This window comes from Hesperophylax consimilis, chromosome 26 (assembly GCF_061612785.1).
Source record: "Hesperophylax consimilis isolate HC1 chromosome 26, BYU_Hcon_1.0, whole genome shotgun sequence".
Classification (NCBI taxonomy): Eukaryota; Metazoa; Arthropoda; class Insecta; order Trichoptera; family Limnephilidae; genus Hesperophylax; species Hesperophylax consimilis.
This window is the reverse complement of record NC_142861.1, coordinates 17,255,768-17,276,153: the sequence shown is the minus strand read 5'-3', so window position 1 is coordinate 17,276,153 and position 20,386 is coordinate 17,255,768. Positions and strand designations below refer to the sequence as shown.

The window sequence follows — 20,386 nt, the reverse complement described above, 5'->3', positions numbered from 1 at the left end:
AATATTGCACCTCTAAATCATTGTATCGACTCAATCCTCTTCTGACTAAAGCTAATGACATTAACTTATGATTGTAATTGTGAGATATTTCAAAAAAAAAATTTCACTTCCTAACAAACTCCGAATACAACATATTTTGTGTGTTTATTTTTTAATTTCACATTGGTTTGAAAATTCAATTTATTGATTATCTGCAGTCATCTTTCATATTTCTAGATAACCCTTCTTGCAATCCTGATATTGAGCGCCCGGTGGATGAAAGTTTAGAATTCTGCTGCGTATTTGAGAGCCAATTGAACCAGCACCGTTTGTTTTACAAAGCTGAAATGGACGGCGTTCTGACGGAAGGATCCTCGCTAAGCGAGAACTTTCTGTCAGGAAGCCTCTCCGAGAAGCAGGTCCGGGAGGAGCTAAGGAAGATGCCGTTTGTCGAGTTGAAGACAAAAAACCAAATTGTGGAAACGTCGCAAGATACCACTTTCAGGTACTTTATATGACAATTATTTATCTAATTCAGTGATCCACAAATCTTTTCCTATCCACGCACACCAAAGTTCTTCCTAAATTTTCGCTGCAAATGTAAAAATATGCCTAAATAAATTGGATATAATTGAAATAGCTTGGGGGCACATGGGCAACAGATAATATATAACGTTGTCCGTAATTGCTAATTAATTTTTCATTATCTATTTTTGCATTTACAAATTTTTTTTCAAACAATATGTATATCTAAATGGGACGTGTTGATTGCACTAACACCCCCACATCCTGAAATGAAAAATATTTTTATAACTAGAAGCTTGAGGGCACATGGGCAACAGATAATATATAACTAGAAGCTTGGAGGCACGTGGGCAACAGATAAAAGCTTTGGGGCACATGGGCCATAGATAACTAGAAGCTTGGGGGCACATGGGCAACAGATAATATATAACTAGAAGCTTGGAGGCACGTGGGCAACAGATAAAAGCTTTGGGGCACATGGGCCATAGATAACTAGAAGCTTGGGGGCACATGGGCAACAGATAATATATAACTAGAAGCTTGGAGGCACGTGGGCAACAGATAAAAGCTTTGGGGCACATGGGCCATAGATAACTAGAAGCTTGGGGGCACATGGGCAACAGATAAGTAGTTTTTTTTTTACTTTAATTAAAATTTGATAGTATAATTATTAAGTTCTGCAAGTGTTTTTCGGTTTTTGTTGTTGTTACAACTGTTTCGGCTTTCAAGGCCATTTTAAAACTGTGGTTTTAACCACGTTTAGACGACTTTTTTATATGATTATATTTTACCCCCTCCCAATTTAAAATGATTTATTACCGGTTAAACCGATTTACGTATAAATAATTGTGAGAATAGATTTTATATTTTGTGGGGGTATTTTGAAGTCTGTTTCCCCCACATTAATGTTATCTTAATTGCTTAATAATGACGTGGCTGCTATTAATTTATTTAAATGTGTTATATTTTTTAGGTTTTGTGAACATGCTTAGAAGCGGGGAATAAATAATTTTCCTTACCTTATTAATTAATTATTTTTTTGATAAATTAATGTTTTTAAGACAAGATTTTATTTATGCATAGCACAAAGGATAACAATTATTTTTATAAGCAATAATTGTTCGCCTGAAACACTCATCCACATTGAAAAAATCTCCTGATAAAAAATACATGACGCCAACGGGACTCGAACCCGTGTCCATTCGATTTCCGGTCGAAAGCTCTGACCACTGAGCTATGGAGGCTTATCTCTTACCCGCGAAATTATTCAATATATGCTAGTGTTTCATTCAACAATTACTGCTTGTTACATTTTTTTTTTACCTGATAAATGTAACAAGCAGTAATTGTTGAATGAAACACTAGCATATATTGAATAATTTCGCGGGTAAGAGATAAGCCTCCATAGCTCAGTGGTCAGAGCTTTCGACCGGAAATCGAATGGACACGGGTTCGAGTCCCGTTAGCGTCATGTATTTTTTATCAGGAGATTTTTTCAATGTGGATGAGTGTTTCAGGCGAACAATTATTGCTTATAAAAATAATTGTTATCCTTTGTGCTATGCATAAATAAAATCTTGTCTTAAAAACATTAATTTATCAAAAAAATAATAATTAATATTTGACAAGTTCAAGTATTTCACCTAAAAATGTAGACAATTTGTCTCAACGCCATCTAGTGAGAGATTTAGCACTTACAATGCCTTTCTCATATAAAATAAAGTTGGTTGTTCTCAGGTGAAAAAAAAAAAAAAAAAAAAAAAAAAAAATGTAACAAGCAGTAATTGTTGAATGAAACACTAGCATATATTAAATAATTTCGCGGGTAAGAGATAAGCCTCCATAGCTCAGTGGTCAGAGCTTTCGACCGGAAATCGAATGGACACGGGTTCGAGTCCCGTTGGCGTCATGTATTTTTTATCAGGAGATTTTTTCAATGTGGATGAGTGTTTCAGGCGAACAATTATTGCTTATAAAATTAATTATTAATTAATGTTATATTAGGCTCATTGGTTCTATTCATTGATTCTAATTGTTCAAGTATATTTAATCTAGGGCCCTAAGGCTAAGGCCTATGTCATCTTTGGTGATGTTGTGGGGGCGGTCGTTTTAATTAAAGAAAAGAGAGGTTGTTCTGGGAAGGAAAAGGGTATGTAGGGTGAGTAAGAATCTAGGGGTCAAAGTGTTTAGGAGTGACGAACGGATAAATCCATCCCTTCCACTGCGGGGTAAAGCAACGGGTCGAAAAAGCCCGGTTGGAGAAGTCAAAAGGTCTCCATCAACCGGCCTCTCTCAAATCCGGCCCGCCACGCAGTTGGTGGGCAGATGCATCAGCTACCAAGACGTGGAAAAGCCTCACCTCATACACCCGAGCACCTCTACAAGTAACCACATGTAGCGAACCACTTGGGGCGACCTATCTCAGAGGTGTTGGTGATCCAATAAATAGTTCCCGGGGCGGCGGTACCCATACCCACCTACCAAATGTAAAATAATAATGGGGCCCCCTATATTTCCTTTCCCATTTCCATCATATTTTCATATATTCATCATATTGCATAGAGCCGTTCAGAATTCTTTGAATGTAACTCCATACTGCTATGCACACTACAGTATACAGCATCGTATCGGCATCGCCTCACCTCTGACAAGCTTGTAAAATGAGGCGAAGATATGTGTGTGATAACCTTTAGGCTATTTTTGAAATAAAAGCATTTTTTGGTCATTGTGACAGCGGATTTGTAGGACAGATATTGTTAATTATTTTATTTCAGGAGACACAAAACACGTGACTGGTGGACGCAGTGCTTCTTGGTGGGCATTGACACCGTAGTCTGCGGGTTCAGAGACGATGAGGGTATAGTCAAAGAAGTCAAAACATTCAACGTGCACGATTTGCCCAAAAAAAATGAAGTAAGTCAACTTTTACTAGTTTATTACGCCTGTTTTATTTGTTTTTATTGACTAAAGTTGTCAGTTTAACCCAGAAGTTCCCAAAGTGGTCTATATAGACCTCCAGGGGTCGATATCGGCTTACTGGGGGTCTATGTCAGTTAAAAAAAAATTGGGGGTCCACGAGATTCAAATGGGGGTACATACGAGCAGACCCCCATTTACCTCAAGTCAACATTTAGGAGTTCTGTAAATGACACAATAGACCTAACACAAATATAATAGACTGAGAAATTACTTATTTGATTTTTTTAAATATTTTTTTTGGGGTGTTATGCTGTGTTGTGCTAACTCCTTCTTTAGCCAACGTTTCGGACAGCATTGCAGTGTCCATCATCAGGGCAGATGTGTTATTTGAGGTTGTGTTAAAATGTGAGCTTATGTATGAGGTTGTGATACCGTGTTGCCAGCTCCAACCCTCTGAGCTAACATTAACGTATCATTTTTTATTTAAAGTGGTTTTCTTCGTTTAGCTCTGGTTTAGCCGTCAATTACCGGATACAAAGAACTATTGAGCTTAGCTCCATCGTCTCTATTAATGTTTACGGGATTTTTATGAATTTCAATGGCCTCCGTAATCAGCCGTGCTCTATAAGTTTTGGGTCTCCCCAGGATTTCAGGAACAAATCCAAAGTAATGCCCGGTGTCAATCAAATGCTCGGCAATTTCCGATTTGTAAGGGTGGCCGAGTTTACAAGCTTTGAAGTGTTCTGAAATCCTTTTGGAGATAGTCCGCTCTGTCTGGCCTACATAGACCTTGTCACATCCGGAACAGCTGAGTTTATACACTCCATCTGTTTCCAGAGGAAACTTAGTCTTTGCAGACCTCAGTAAGTCCTGTATCTTTGTTGTTGTTCCGAAGACAGTCTTGATACTTTCCTTTCTCAATAGCCTGGCAATTCTGTCTGTCACATTGTGCACATAAGGCAGGAAGGCACAGCCTTTCGACTCTTGTTTAATTCTTTCTTCGTTTGGTGCAGATTTGGCTCTTATGATTTGCCTAGTCTGACTTGCTGGGTAACCGTTACGCTCGAGTGCATCGGTCAGCTTCGTAAGTTCCGCTCCGATTTTATGTTCTTCACATATTCTGGTCGCTCGGGTCACCAATGTATGGATAAGTCCTCTCTTCTGCGCTGGGTGGTGGTGTGAATCAGCGTGTAAGTACCGATTCGTATGGGTTGGTTTCCTATACACTTATTTGATATTTGTATTTTTATATTTCAAGTTGTTAAATGAGGTATATAAATAGAGTCTACGTTCCTTTTCTCGTCAGAATTAATATATTGAACTAAAACATTGCACATTGGAAGCCGCGAATTTTCCTAGTTCCCCAACTACTTTGAAAAACGTCCGGGGTAATAATGACGTTCAACATTTAAATGCACTTCACACAAACTTCAAAACAAAGTTTGAGGACATTTTGACGATGGAAATGGAACGTTGAAGAATCGGATATCATGTGACAAGAAAAACTGATCGGAATAAGCACTGACAAAGAACTTAAGGGGCAGTTCTGTAGGGCTAGCTACAGAAATAAATTCCCGTTGCTTATCCTGCTTTATTTTCATTTGGTGTAATACCTCACAAGGGCGCCCCCGTCTGCACAGTGTAAAGACAGAGGAACTATACCGCCACCCGGTTGTAGGGCAGGCAAGGGAAGGGAATCTTTTTAGTAAAAAAATAAATGATTATCACATGGGACGTTAATAGTTTTAGGAAAATTCAATATTCGGCAGGCAGGGGGTCTACGGAAAAAAAAATATTTGGCAACTGCTCTACGGGGCAAAAAAGTTTGGGAACCTCTGGTTTAACCTTTCCGTGCCGGAGAGGGCAATACATTTTCTCCAAACGAGAATTTTAACGATGTGTAAGATAAATGAAGATAACATACTTTATTTAAGCTCCCGAATATCAAATGTTACTCCTTAAGGCGAAGCTTAATGCTAAATCACTATTTTGATTAATCTTTATAACGAATTAGTGAACACTATGAATACCAAAAAATATGCTTTAGATAAATTGAAGGTTTTCCTATCGTTTCGCTTGAGTAGAATACAAATAAAAAAAATTAATTACTCAATCAAAAATAAAAATTTAAGCTACTAAAAATTTTTTTCAATAGAAATCTATGAACGCGTTTCACTTGTTTGACTTTCTTGCTTTCTTATAAAATAAATGAAAACCAATTTTGTGCTTGAAATCGAACGTTTCTAGACTCCGTTTGTCAAACGATTTTAATGCCTATTACCTACAATATTAGGTATACAAAGATTATACACAATTTTGGTTTGTAGCTTTCTCTTAAGTTTTAAGTTACAAAACAAAAATGTTATTCTCGAAGATAATATATTTTCATTTGTCATGCCGAAACGTTAATTATACGAAATACCCTCGATAGAAAAAAAACGCATTGTTGCACCTTCGAAAATTATTAAAATCACATTTTGTTCCGTTATTTAGTATGTTAAAGGCATGAAAAATTCAAAGTATATCTTTAAATGCAACTAAAGCAATTTTCGAGAGATATTTGCTCTATTACAAATGATTCTTGTTTTATTAAATATTTTCACCATTTTCGGTTGATTATTATCGTTTTTTAATATTAGCGCGCTCCCTCTAACATTCGTATTTCCATGTCTCCTACGGAGCGTTATTAAAAAAATACATTTATTACAAAATCAATTCATTTAATTGATTAATAAAAGCTACAAATTTAATTTGCAATTATTAAAGAAAAAAAGTGTTTTTTTACATGACATACCTACTGTATAATTTATTTAATCGTAGAAAAAGTGTTCGGTACTCGCCGCAAACAAGTACTGTCGTAAAAGGTGTATTTTACTGGAAAGGGCTACAATAATGTTATTAGGTATTTGAGCTTCGCTCGTTGCTGATTGCTAATAGTATGGAAGATCTACAGTTTCTCGTGTCTAGGATGAACGAAGTATGTATGAAGAGAATGTCATGGTGTTTGAAAAACAGAGTACGAAAACAGTGTACAATATAGTTGTGAACGTGAAATACTTGGAGCAGGTGGATGAGTTTGTGTATTTAGAAAGTATGCTTACAAGAGATGATTAGGTTGACAGAGATATTAAGGATGGTAAATGTAGATATTGAACGCAGTTGGCGCTAGCAAATAATTTCTAAAAAGCGAAGCTAGCAGTCCACAATGGAGTGCTAGTACCTACCCTGTACGTTGGGAACGTGAAGTTTGTGACAAAACTGCTGTCGTTAATTGAAATGTACTTCTTATAATATGTGAATTCTGCATATGTTTTCACATTACATTCGGTTCCGGACAAATTCGCTGTTTTAGATCGTATTTCAAAATAAAATACTGTTCTTGAAAGCAGATTTTAGAATTACAAATTGACATATGCAATTTAAAAATATCAACATTTTGAACTCAAAATACGTAACAGTGTTAAAGTCGCTTACCGATGATTTTTATCTCGTGTAAACTGTAATTACCACTGAACAGGAAACCGAAAAACATATATTTAATAAGAAAAAAATTGCAAGTCTTAACAAATATTTCTCAAATGCTAAATTTTTTCGGAAATGTCTAAGTAAATTTTTGTATACAAACTGAAAGCGCAGTATTATCTATTTCTAACACTGTCTAAATCATATATCTCACCGTAATAAAAAATTAAAACATTCTATAGAAATCTTTATCATACAAACCGTGTTGTGAGCCGCATCTACACTTAATTACCTAAAACATAAAAAAACATACCATATCATAAACAAATGAAGATGGTATGGAAGACTACTAGTCCAGGTCTAAACCAACACGTGCCTCAGAATCAGTAAGAATCCAAACCTCAATAAACAACGAAGTAAGCCTAAATTTGGCCACAAAAATTTTCACAAACGACATAAAATCAGCCGTAGACCTCGCCACCGTCGAAATCGCGAATGATCCACCCCGACTCAACCCACAGAACTAAAAGAACAAATTAGAGAAAAAAGCCCGAAAAGAATGGAGAAAGATTCTCAGACCCGATCGATCGCATTCCCTGGAACCGCCTCGCACACCAGGTCAAAGTAGAACTCCAAAAATACAGAGACGAACAATGGCACGACTTTATCTCCACTCTTGACGACGACCAAACAGCCTTCTGGAAACTTTCAAAGTCCCTCAGAAAACCCCCCAAAATAATATGACCCTCACGGGCCCAAAAGGCACCGTATACTCCTCCAGTGACAAAGCCGAGACTTTTGCAGACATCACATCCAAGAACAATTCTCCCCGACCACGACCTACGATGACACCCAATTCGTTGCAACTGTAGACTCGAAAGTCTCAACCATTTTGACAGAAATCCCAACAGAAAATCCAATCCCTTTCACAACCCCTCAGGAAATCATTAAAATTATAAAATACCTTAAAACAAAAAAATCTCCCGGTCCTGACTTAAATCTAAAACAAAATACTAAAATGCCTCCCCTCCAAAGCCATTTGCGCCTTCATAGCCATCAGCAACGCGTCTTTCAGACTTCGTTTATTCCCACAAGACTACAAAATCGCTGACGTTATTCTCATCCCCAAACCCGGCAAAGACCCCCTTCAGGCCCAAAACCACAGACCAATCCGCCTCCTTCCCAGTGCAGGAAAAATACTAGAAAAGCTCTTCCTCACCAGACTCAAATCAATAGTCGACGAACTCAAACACATCCCTGATTTTAAACACGGCTTTCGATCGGGCCATTCCTCTCTCCACCAATTTCTGCGGGTGGTCGAACAAATTACAAACGGTTTTAATGATCGCCAACACACAGAACTCCTCTCCCTAGACGTCTGCAAATCATTCGACAAAGTCTGACAGAGGTCTCATTTATAAAATGTACCTCCTCGGTATCCCCCTCCCAATTTACTTATTTATTTATTGGACACTTTGTATAGCGCCGCTTTGTATAGCGCTGCTACAACTCATAGCCAATTTCATGAAAGACCGTAAATTTAATATCAATTTAGATGGATTTTTTTCCACCGTGAGATTGCTAAGAGCTGGTGTCCCTCAAGGCTCTATTATCTTGCCAGCTCTCTTCAATATCTACCTAAGCGATATCCCCAGTCCCAGTATCTACGACCATCGCACAAAAAAAAACTAATATAGGCGAATTTGCAGACGACACTGAAGTCATGTCGACTTCAATAAGCGAAATAACCGCAGCACGACGCGTCCAAGCCCACACCTCAGATAAATCCCTCTAAAAGCGCCGCTTATGTTTTCTCCCGTAAACGCCCTATAAGACCACCCAATATACACCTATTCGGAGAAAACGTCCCTCGCTAAAAAAACAATAAATACCTCGGAATTACCCTTGACAGTAAATTAACCTGGGCAAAGCATTTCACTGAAACATTAAACTTAGCCAAAAAGCCTTTGTAGCCCTTTACCCCATTAGATTAGCAAAAAAAAACAAGAAATTATCTTCAAGAAATAAACTTTCAATATACAAATTCACGATAAGACCAAAATTAACCTACGCTAGCCCAATCTGCGCCCACGCTTTAAAATTTCAAATAAATAGACTATAAACATTCCAAAATAAAGCCATTCGCACAGTCCTGGGAGCCCCCAAGTGGATGAGGGTCTCCCAGATCCACAGTGACTCCGAAGTCCCCCTCCTTAAAGACCACATCATAAGTCTCGCGGAATCTTTTTATTCGGGCATTGCAACCCATACTACCCAGTACGACGCAAATGCCAAAACTCAATATAAAAAACCAAAACAAATCCTACGTAAATTACCCCCCTAATTGAAGCAAAAAAATAAAATTATTTTGCAACAATCAATTTTAACTCATGATGAAAGAGAAAGGGGCATTTTTGGCCCGGGGCTCTGTATGCCAGTATTCCAAAAAGTCAACATACGCCTCATGATATTGTAGTGCGATATATGGAAGGGGATATCTTGCCGGAATCGGGCGATTAAACGTTAGTGGCGACGAAAACTGAGAAGATAACGATCATTGGCAATATTGCACGCAAGGCCCCAGATCTACGTTAATTTGAGATAATAGTCGGAAGTGAATACAAAGGGCATTTCTCGGGGTGGATTAGCTAGAACAAGGAGACATTCAGCTATCGGGGTAGCTAACGGCAGCCATTAAAGCAATTTTGCGGACACAATAACATTGTAAAATAAAAAGCCCAAAATTTACACTTCTAAAACAGCGTCGACTAAAACATAGAATTAAAAGCGCCCTTTGGAGATCAGAACCTATTTTTTCCGGTCCGTGCCTAGATTATTTTAGAAGAAATAGCTAAACGAGGAGGACAATCCGTTTGGAATGAGTACGTATCAATTATAAGGGCATAATTGACATAATGCAATTGTGAATTTTACGGACAAGAACATACAATATAGGTGACTCTTCGCATCCTATGTGCAACTGGATTTACAAACGTTTATATTTGTTGTTGAGCTTCAATTTCAATGATCAAATTACCACTTTTTCAAATAATTTAGGTATTAATCTTTTGAATAGACCTGATGATAAGTTTTGTATCTTGGGAGACTATAATAACCTAGCCGATATTAGCTGGACTCTTCCTGTATTCCTTGCAATTACCCTTCCACGATAAGCTCTACATTTATCGATAATATAAATTACTGTAACCTGCACCAATACGTGATGATGTTCAAAATATACCAGGAAGAATTCTTGATCTTGTTCTGTGCAATTTCCCGGTACGCGTTATTCCCGCGAACGATCCATTGGTTCCTGAGGATGCTCACACTATAAACTGAACCAACGCTTATAAAGAAAAACCCAATCAAACGGCTTTCATTCCACAAGGCTAATTATGACGATATAAGAGTCAGTCTGGCATAAGTAGATTAGAACTTCCTTAACTTATCTAATTCCGAATCCTGCGGTATCACATTTTTACAATAGTCTTCTCTCGGACAAGGTTCCATTGGGCATCCGATTGTAAAACGGACACGCTACGTTTTGAAATCGTGTCAGACAAGTGTGAACAGCTCCATACATCCACTACAGCCGCTAGGGCATCCGATTTTAAAACAGACGCGCTGCGCTGGCGATCCATCCAACAAAAAATGCCGAATCCGTTTTGAAATCGTGTCAGACAAGTGTGAACAGCTCCATACATCCACTACAGCCGCTAGGGCATCCGATTTTAAAACGGGGGGACCCGCCTCCGTTTTTAAAACGGATGTGGGAACGGGCCCTTAGTTAGTTTCACTTTTATTTGACTGGACACTTGTCTTGTTAATTTCTACTAAGTTTTGTAGAGATTAATCAACTCCGCATGGCGCCCTATACTTTATCACAGGTTACTTGATCTCCTGGTATTTTATGTCACTTTTGCGAATTCATAATGTTACATCTAAATTCAAAGTTGCTTGCGATCTTTGACCTTGCACACGGCCTTGAGTTTTATCATAACCATTATTAAAATTATTGAGTCTAATGTTTCTAAATTATTAATTATTAATACTGTTAACTTTACATTCTTTTTCAAAGCAATCCCTTCTTATAGAAAACCATCTCATTATTTGGTAATTATCTCTTATTAAATTACTAGGTAAAGATTGAAATTATTATAATGTCGCACCAACTCGTCTATTAATATTAGCATACCTTTTTAAATTATTACAATGGCCCCAACGTGTCATTTTCAATTAATAAAATTTAATTCACTAATATGCATCATTAAATTATTACAATGGCGCCTCACGTGGTGATTTACGCTTGGAATTTTTATAATATTTTGATGTAACATTTTAATGGGTAATTGTGAATATCGTACAGGTGACATTTAATTGATTAACCACGAGGTTGTTTGACGTTCAGGTTTTCAGGATGTTCTTCAGCCGTGGTAAATTTTATTTTATTTTCATTCATTTTAAATACATTTTGGATTTGAATATTTTACCATATTTTATTCGAGTATTTTCAGTGATTGCATAATTGAATATTTTACTGTTATATTCGAGTATTTTATTTGCATTATTTCAAGTTTATTTGCCCGTTTGTACTCTGAGATTAGCGGGGATCTCGTATTATTTTTATTATCAGCATTATTGTCTAGGTATCTGCACCGATGATATTATTTTATGAGCATGGTAATCTGAGATTAGCATGAATCGCGTAGTATTATTGTTAACAATGTTATCTAGGTATCCGTCCGCGGACGTGATTAATCCTTGGTATTCTTGTCACATTATGTTTTTTAGCAAGTTTGAAATTATTTTATTTCAGACCTGGTTGTGTTACACAGAGTCATTAACAACTTAATTGATAGTCCTGCCATCCTTGCCACTATTAAACTACATGTGCCGACTAGGAATACAAGACAAAATATAACATTCTTCTGTAATACATACTCGACCAACTATCAGACACACTCACTGACCAATAGGATGCATGATCTGGGCAACAAGTATGGGGGCGCTATTGATTTATTTATTGACTCCATATATAGAATTAAGCATAATCTACACCAACACTTTGTCGAATCCTACAAATTAGAGTAGCGTTTGTAAATTAGTTTTAATGATTTGTCTTATATTTAGTGTTGATGTAATTTCTTTTATACTTTATGTTACTCTTACGTTTTAATAATATTGCTTCATATTTTCTCATTATACTTGTAATCACAATTTTACAAGTGTATATTTTGTACCTTCTTTAAAATGGATTATATCTATTTACTGTCAATATCTCCTGTATAATACATATTCTCCTATAGACACTGCATCATGTATCACTTCTATGTAAAAGCCTTATTAGGCGTATATATATATATAAATAAATAAGTTATAAACATATTATAACTTGCTAAAAATTATATCATTATATCTATATGTTCCCAATGAAATGAAGACAATAAATCATTATTATTATTAATTGGAGAGTTTAACTATTTTAATTGAAGGGTTTGTTGTAATTCCGCATGGATCACTTTGGCTGGGAGGCCTTTTATGATCACATATGGAATTGCTGATGTGTTTCGACACCATTAATTTTTTTTTAATAATCTTTACATTAGAACGATTTTCAACTTTAAATTATGTTGTGTTTTGACTTCCATCTCTTTAACACACTAGCTACGAAGATGTTTGTTGAAAAACTGCCACTTACGGTGGGCGAAATTAGATCGCAATCACACTACCGGATGTATGTCAGCAAACTTCAAACTGTGGAGCTTATATCAATAAAACAAAAATTAGTAATAAAAAAATATTTAATATTTAATAATGACTCAGGGGTAGTAATAAGTTTACTTATTAGAATAATATAAAAGGATAAAATATGATAGTAAAAAATAGAACACGTTCTGAAACTAATTAAATTTAAACATATTTTTTCTTGGTGTGGTATGTTTGGAAACATTTACCAACATGAAGCGGAATTTTGCATTGTTTACACATGAACGCACTTGGCTTCCGTATTTTGAACTTCGCACAAACTCGACAATTGCGTCTTACTAAGTTTTTAGTTTTCTCACTCGTTATTTTTACCAATTCGTGGTTTTTCAAAATGCCAGACAGTCTATCATGTGGATCAAAAAAAGGAGTTCTCGCCGTGACACAACTAGGTTTACTTATTTGCAAATCTTGCGTGAATGATGTGGACTATGAACTATCTTCAAGCCAGGTCTCTGCAACTTGTAACAAAAATTCGCGGAAGCAAAGTTTATTAGGTACGTTAAGTTTTTTTTTTAATTTGGAAAGCATTGAAAATTCCACAATGAATAAGGTATAAGAAGGCTTTTTTGGTCCACTTTAAAGATTTTCTGTATATTGGATTGTTGGTCTGCAAGATCAACCCCATTCATCAACTTATTGTAATCTACAATGCATTTTGGTTTTTTGATGGGCGGTTGCGCAATGTTGTTGTTCTATCAGTATCCACTATATCCGCTTGGTGTATCGTAGAGATCATCCTTACATCTCTCTTTTTGTTGGTTTTCCACATTTGAAGAAGTACATCCCCTTTTCGTAGATATGTGGTTTCTTGGATTTTAAGGAGTATATTTTTTAGTGTTGGCGGTATGCCACGATTTTTTCTAATTGTGCCGCAGATTCTACCTTTTAACCGCATTAGATGATTGACTAAACGCACATGATTGTAATAATTATCCGCATATATATTACCATTTATTTAGGTATGGTGACAGTAATTGGATTATTGTGGAATCTAACGTAGCACTTATACCTGAATATAATTTAAAATAACAGATATATTCACTATTTGATTCACAAATCATCCTATTCAGGATTCCATATTTTACAATTTTCATGGCATTGTACACGCGACATTTCAGACGACCTCTCCACGGAATTTCGTCATTATTAGAAAAATGGAGATTTCGTAAAATTTGTCGAAATCTATCGCGGCTTATTGTCGTTCGGAAATATGTGGTCTTTATCCGAGGATTTGTGGACCAATAATCGCCTATAGTATTTTTTCGGACTAGCGCCATTGTAAGAACTAAGCCAAACCATTTTTTTAATTCTTGAATAGTTACATCTTTCCATTTTAGGGCGTGAGCTGATGTCGCATAGTTGTGATGATTTCTTTCATGGTATATGTTTGTTTCATTGGTTATTTTGTCGAACAAATCATCTCCTATAAATAGCGATGTAACATCTCAGGTTAGTTTTTCAGGGAAAACTTTTAGACCCGGTACACCTTCGAAATCAGACAAATTCCTAGGAGGATCAAATTCTGACCAATCCAGGGTTATATCAGGGATGTCTTCTGAAGATTCTTCAGAGGATGATATGCGCATGACACGCGGTCTTGAACTTCTACGTAAAATTGGTTCATCATCTTCTTCGTTTTCTTCAGCCTCACTGTAAACTTCGTGACGGTCATTGATTTCTTCTTCAGCGTCATTGGGTACGTCTGAAAGATAGTCTTCAAAATGTTCGTCGACGAAAGTATCCTCTCTATCGTCCATTTTAGGTTTATAAAAAAAAATCGTAATCCCAAAAGGCGTAAAATCAAATCACAAAAGTAAAAAAAAAATTAAATACACATTTAATTATTCCACAATGATGCTCTCGAATTAACTCGAAAAAATACAAATATAATTGAAAATGTCTAACGTCTCAAAATAAAATCACATAATTCCACAAATCACATTAATAAAAAAAGTCATATACGCGTTTTATAATGTTTAAAATTAATATTCCATAATAACAACACAGTTTAACAAGCGCTGAAATCACAACAGCTGCAAATAAAAAATGATATCAGGGCTTCCCCACTTGAGTTTATTGCGTCATGAGTCATAAGTATCATCTAACGACTAAAGTAAAGGTCAATGATCTACATATTTTATTTCATTTTTGACGAGGAAGAAAAAATACCACCTATTATTGTCTTTGTTTAAAATTAATTTCCAATATTTCATTGAAATTAATGATGACTTTTAGCAATGTTTTGAACCAGAGAAGAATCCATAATGCTGTGTTTATTATAGCGACACCTATCCGATACACAGCCAAGCCAATATAACAGAAGAAATTACAAGTTAAGACGTGTTTTTTGTATGTGAAGTTGAAGGTCATAGAAAGGCACAAAAATGTGCACCCCGCCGCAATGTAAAGTTTCTGAAAGGCACAAATATGTGCACCCCGCCGCAATGTAAAGTTTCTGAAAGGCACAAATATGTGCACCCCGCCGCAATGTAAAGTTTCTGAAAGGCACAAATATGTGCACCCCGCCGCAATGTAAGGTTTCTGAAAGGCACAAAAATGTGCACCCCGCCGCAATGTAAGGTTTCTGAAAGGCACAAAAATGTGCACCCCGACGCAATGTAAGGTTTCTGAAATGCACAACAATGTGCAATGCCGCCGCAATGTAAGGTTTCTGAAAGGCACAAATATGTGCACACCGTAAGCAATGTGTTGAGGATCTATTGGAATTGATTATTAATTTTTAACGTCGTTTTATATAATATTTAACCTCGCTAGAAAATATCTTCAAATTATTTTTTTCTATTTCAACTTTGAGTTAAACTGAATCGAATTGTTGCATTTTTACCATCTCACAATGAGGATTAATTGAAATAAATGTTCGATATATTTACTGTTATTTTAAATAATATTTATCCGCGGTAGAATTTTTTATTCTTTTCTGATCAAATTTTGTATTCTAACTTTTGAGTTTTGATCAATCGTATTGTTGATTTTGTTTCCATCTCAGAATGAAGATTTTTTTTGGAACAAATTCTTGACATTCGGTAATTCTTTTAAATATTTTTTTTTAAATAAAATTAATCATAAATTTTTAAGGAGCAGTATTGTTGAAAAGGTCTAGGGTCTCGGCTATAGTTTATAAGCTGGCTGGCAGATATGAATGGAAAGTCAATTGGCACTTTCCATATAAAGGATTTAATTAAGGTAGAAAATTAATTTTGCTGAGTTTAATCCCGAATGCTTTTCATATTAATCATTTCGTCTAAATATATACCCGAAAACTTCTATGAGATAGTTGAGAGTCAAGGCACTTTTTTGTACATACACCATTGCTCGAGTGGAAAAATAAAACAAGTCAGGTCATTCTACCTCCCTTTAAATATGAATATAAGTACATGCCACTACTAATTTTAATTTGCCAAGTATTGGTGAATCTTTGATTAAATACGTAAAAACCTTAGGATAGATTTTTTTTTATCTCAGTGACTATTTAGTTTCGTAAGGCTTTGACATGAAATTTAAATATTTATTTTAATAATAATATTTGTTCCAGAATTGGTGGCATCCCAACGTCTGCATGAACTTCTGTGACGAGATGCTCTCGTACATCAAACGGTGCTTTGAGCGTGAAATCATTAGGCAATTTGGATCTTGCGGGAACAACGTCCGGAGTCTCCCACTCCTAGAGCTGGTGTTTGAACGAATGCCCAGGTCCAATGTGAGGCTGGGCCAGCCGTTCCCAGATGAGGACATTTCAGTCCTAGATGATTGGTACATCAACATGTTTCCGAAATTGTGATCCATTTTGTATTTTATTCATATTGATGTTTGTCAATTTAGCAGAACTTAAGTTAGGTTAACAAATGAATACATTTTAGAGCATTTCTATTGAACTGCCTAATTCTTCTTCTGGCCTATTTCTGAATGTATCCGAAAACTAAAAACTGCTTTGGAAAGGTGATAAAACACGCTTTCAAATTATATTATTGAAAATAAAAATATATAATTTTTGAAATATTAAAATTTTTAAAGCGTGCATAAAAAAAAATGGTTCACTTTACGTTTTTGTAACTAAAATTACTGTCAACAAAAAAAATATATAGAAAAACCCACTAAATTTAAGAGACAAATGTATTACAAATTTCACCTCACTCTTTTGCCGTTTCATATTAAAAATAATTATTAAAAAATTTACGAAATTTCATAATTTTTTTTCAAATTACGTTCAGATCCTTTGGTTTCGAAGAGGTGCATTTCATAATAGATTAATTTCTATATTTGAATTTAAAGCATGGTGATTTCTCTTTCTTATCCGTTTAGATCATATTTCTCACCACAACAGTAAAGAAGATACAAAGATTTCTATGAGTTGTTCCCAAAAGCGAACAAATTAGCATCAAGGGTTAACAATTTATACAAGTTTCTTTAAATGCTACTTAAGACATTTATCGACATATTGTTGCTCTATTTTGAAATACAATAGTTTTTTTACACATATCTCCCTTTCAAACTATTTTCTTATTCTTCTTGATCGTTTACTAGTGTAATGCTAAGCTTTTTATAACTTTTATGCACTTATATTGTCAGTGACCGGTCACTAGGTGAGCTGGAATACACTTTTAATACCTCGGCTGGCTAAGTCCACCATCACAACACAAGCAACATTTTCCGCTTACTGTGGTGGTAGGAGATTTTCAAATATTGTCAGGTTATTTGTAACCCACAAAAATACTATAACGATTATAAGTATATAATTCCTTACAAATTTTATATTTTTTGTGCAAAGTTTTAATTAATGAAGATTTTTTATTGTTTTAATTAATTTATCTTTTTATGCATTTTTTATTAAGTTGTAATCAATAAAGTTTTTAGTTGTAGACAATGATTTTTTCTTATAAATTTTTGTATTAAGTTATATTATATGTTGTTTTTGACCCTTTTTATTGAGTTTTTATAAATAAAGCATTTTTTACTTTGTTATTTTTTATATTATATTATTTTGTTATTTTACGTTTTGTACTTTTTTATTAAGTTGTAATCAATTAAGTTTTTTTATACTTTTTTACCAAGTTGTAATCAATCAAGTTTTTAATGCTTTTTTATTATAATAAATGTAGCTTTTATATTTTTTTATCAGGTTGTAATCAATGAAGCTTTATCCTTTTTTTAATTAACTTTTAATGAAAACAGTTTTTTTAAATTAATTTGTAATGATTACAACTGCGGCTTTTTATTTATTTTTATAAAAATAACAGAATGAAATAAACATTATTAAAAAAATTGTCTTTTTCCTGAAAAACCTGAAATAATAAAAACATTTTTTAAATGTACCCACTTTAAATGTGAGTACCGCACAAGAGTCCCAACTTCTCCCAACCCTCTGGAGTCAGTGAGACGATGGGGATTATGAGAGGGAAGGCGAAGGATATGGGTAAGAGGTATTCCCGGGCTATTCGATCTGGTCACCAAACATGGAAAACCCATTTCAAGCAACGTTTATATTATGAATGGTTCCTTTCACCAGGGCGATACTGAGAGTATCTTCCACTCTTGATTCTCCTTAGTGAATTGGAACATTGTACTGAATTAATTGAGCTATATTTAATAACAAGATTTGAATAGCTCGTTAATCCCAACCCTCTCCTATTCCTTCTCTTAGCATCACCGATGCCATTCTGTAGATCTACCGATTTCAGCGAAAATCTACCGAAATTTCTGAAGTCAGTGAAAAGATTCTGAATTATTCGCAGTTATTTTCGAAAATCACAAAAAGTGTGATTTTTCATTTTGAAATCCTCTACCCATTGAATCGAAAAATGTGGTGAATTACTTTTTTTGGAGATTCCCCAGCCACCCCCACCTAATATATTATATTTAAATATTGTGGGGAATAAATTTTTCATGATTTTATCTTGCCAGATAGGATATGAAAAATTATTGTGGGGAATTATTCTTCTCAGTAATTCTCTAAACCTATGGCAGAGGTGTTGGTTATCTAATGGATGGTTCCCGGGGCGGCGGTGCCCAAACCAATGGGCATGGGCACCAACCCGGGCATGTTTGTCCTTTTAAAATTTTATTCAGGCAATTATTTTAAAGATTGTAAGTTTGAATGTATTTGTGTACACCGATTGTGGTTCTAACTAATTTGGAAGACCTCCCCGCAGTCCCCTCTTTACCCGCAGTAGACCTACAATACGATTCAACACACCACTAAACAGGAAAGAATCTCTTTATCCTGATGTATTTGTACCTTTGTTTGAAAAATATGTATTAACCAATGACCTTTCAACACATCTAGACTTGTTATTGTTTCATAAAATTAAGATAAAATGTGGCAAGTAAGAAACACTTTTGTGTTTCCAGTAAATAATTTATTATTCAAAAATTATGCATGTATGACAAAGATAGACATTCTTATAATATGTATGTATGGACGAAATAAACGATAGGAACTTTTGAAATATATTATAACGTATTTAAAAGTTGCTTCAAATAATACATTCTACATCACAGATGTGACTGAGATGACAAGACACCCTACTCGCTTATAGTACGAGAGCCCACGACCAAAATTTTTGTCTCATAGCAATACGGCCAAAACCGCATCAAATCGATAGATACGATTATCCTGAACTCGAAAATACCAATATCAGACATTTTCCGCGTAGCGTTTGATCTGACCGAATTTTCAAAATTGTCAAAGAATTTTACCGAACTGCATCATAGCAATATGTCTGATTTGCAGACTGTAGTTGAATGATAGTTCTGAGATACCGGAAACATATTTTTCAGACGTTAGTGGTGTAGCGCAAACCCGTAAAATTACTTAAAAAAATTAAAAATGAGACAAAAAAAATGTCTCATAGCAATACGTCTGAAAATCTTTTTTATTAGTAAATTTTGGTTATTTGATGCGAACAAAACAATTTTCAGACGGAAATGTGAACGCATTAAATTTTGAGACCGTTTTGAAAATGTTAACAAATTTTACCGATCGGTATCATAGCAATATGTCTGAAAATTGTTGGACATGATAAAATAAGTTGTCCACATGTGCAAAAAATTTATATCAGACAAATTAAGTGTAGCACCTTCTCTATCAGACAACTTTTCGATACTCATTTAAAAATCGTATTGAGGCATTTTGAATTTTCTGAGGCTGTTGAAATTAAATACTGATTGATTTGATAGTTTTGGTTTTATTTAAAGCACACTTGAGTAACTTTTACAAAAGAAATAAGTAATGACATCTGTCATCTGTCAAAGTACATATAATAGACAAGGGAGATTCTTGAATATCTATGAAGGCTGTAAATTAAAAAAAAACATTTAACAGAGGCGTCGGCCAGGCGACTCCGAAACGTTATTTTCGTTTTTGGAAGTATGCTACACTTAAAGTGTCTGAAAACAGGTTTTTGGTAATCATGGCAGCAATACGAAAAGTTGAAAAGAAAAATTATCCGTATTGCTATGATACAGGTCGGCTAAATTTGTTGACATTTTCAAAAATGCGCTCAGGCTATATGCTACGCGCAAAATGTCTGAAAACAAACTTTTTCGTAATACAATTACAAAATCTATGTACATTTTCACTATCAGACGTATTGCTATAATACCGACTGTCTTTTTTTTTGACACAGCAGAAATGGCCTCCCACGCAGTTGCTACACTTTCGACCGTTACTACACACCTAGTCGGGTTCAGAATCATACAATCTAACGATTTTATAGGG

General features: G+C 35.1%; 1 protein-coding gene across 1 annotated transcript; it reads left to right on the top strand.

Moving 5' to 3' along the window:
* The first annotated feature begins 263 nt into the window (after positions 1-263).
* On the top strand, positions 264-16,450 carry LOC149411212 (decapping and exoribonuclease protein-like). The gene is made up of 3 exons (XM_089647656.1): positions 264-484; positions 3,279-3,417; positions 16,205-16,450. Exons 1-3 carry the CDS (start codon positions 327-329, stop codon positions 16,448-16,450), a joined length of 543 nt encoding a protein of 180 aa, XP_089503782.1. The 5' UTR covers positions 264-326.
* The last annotated feature ends 3,936 nt before the right edge of the window (positions 16,451-20,386 follow it).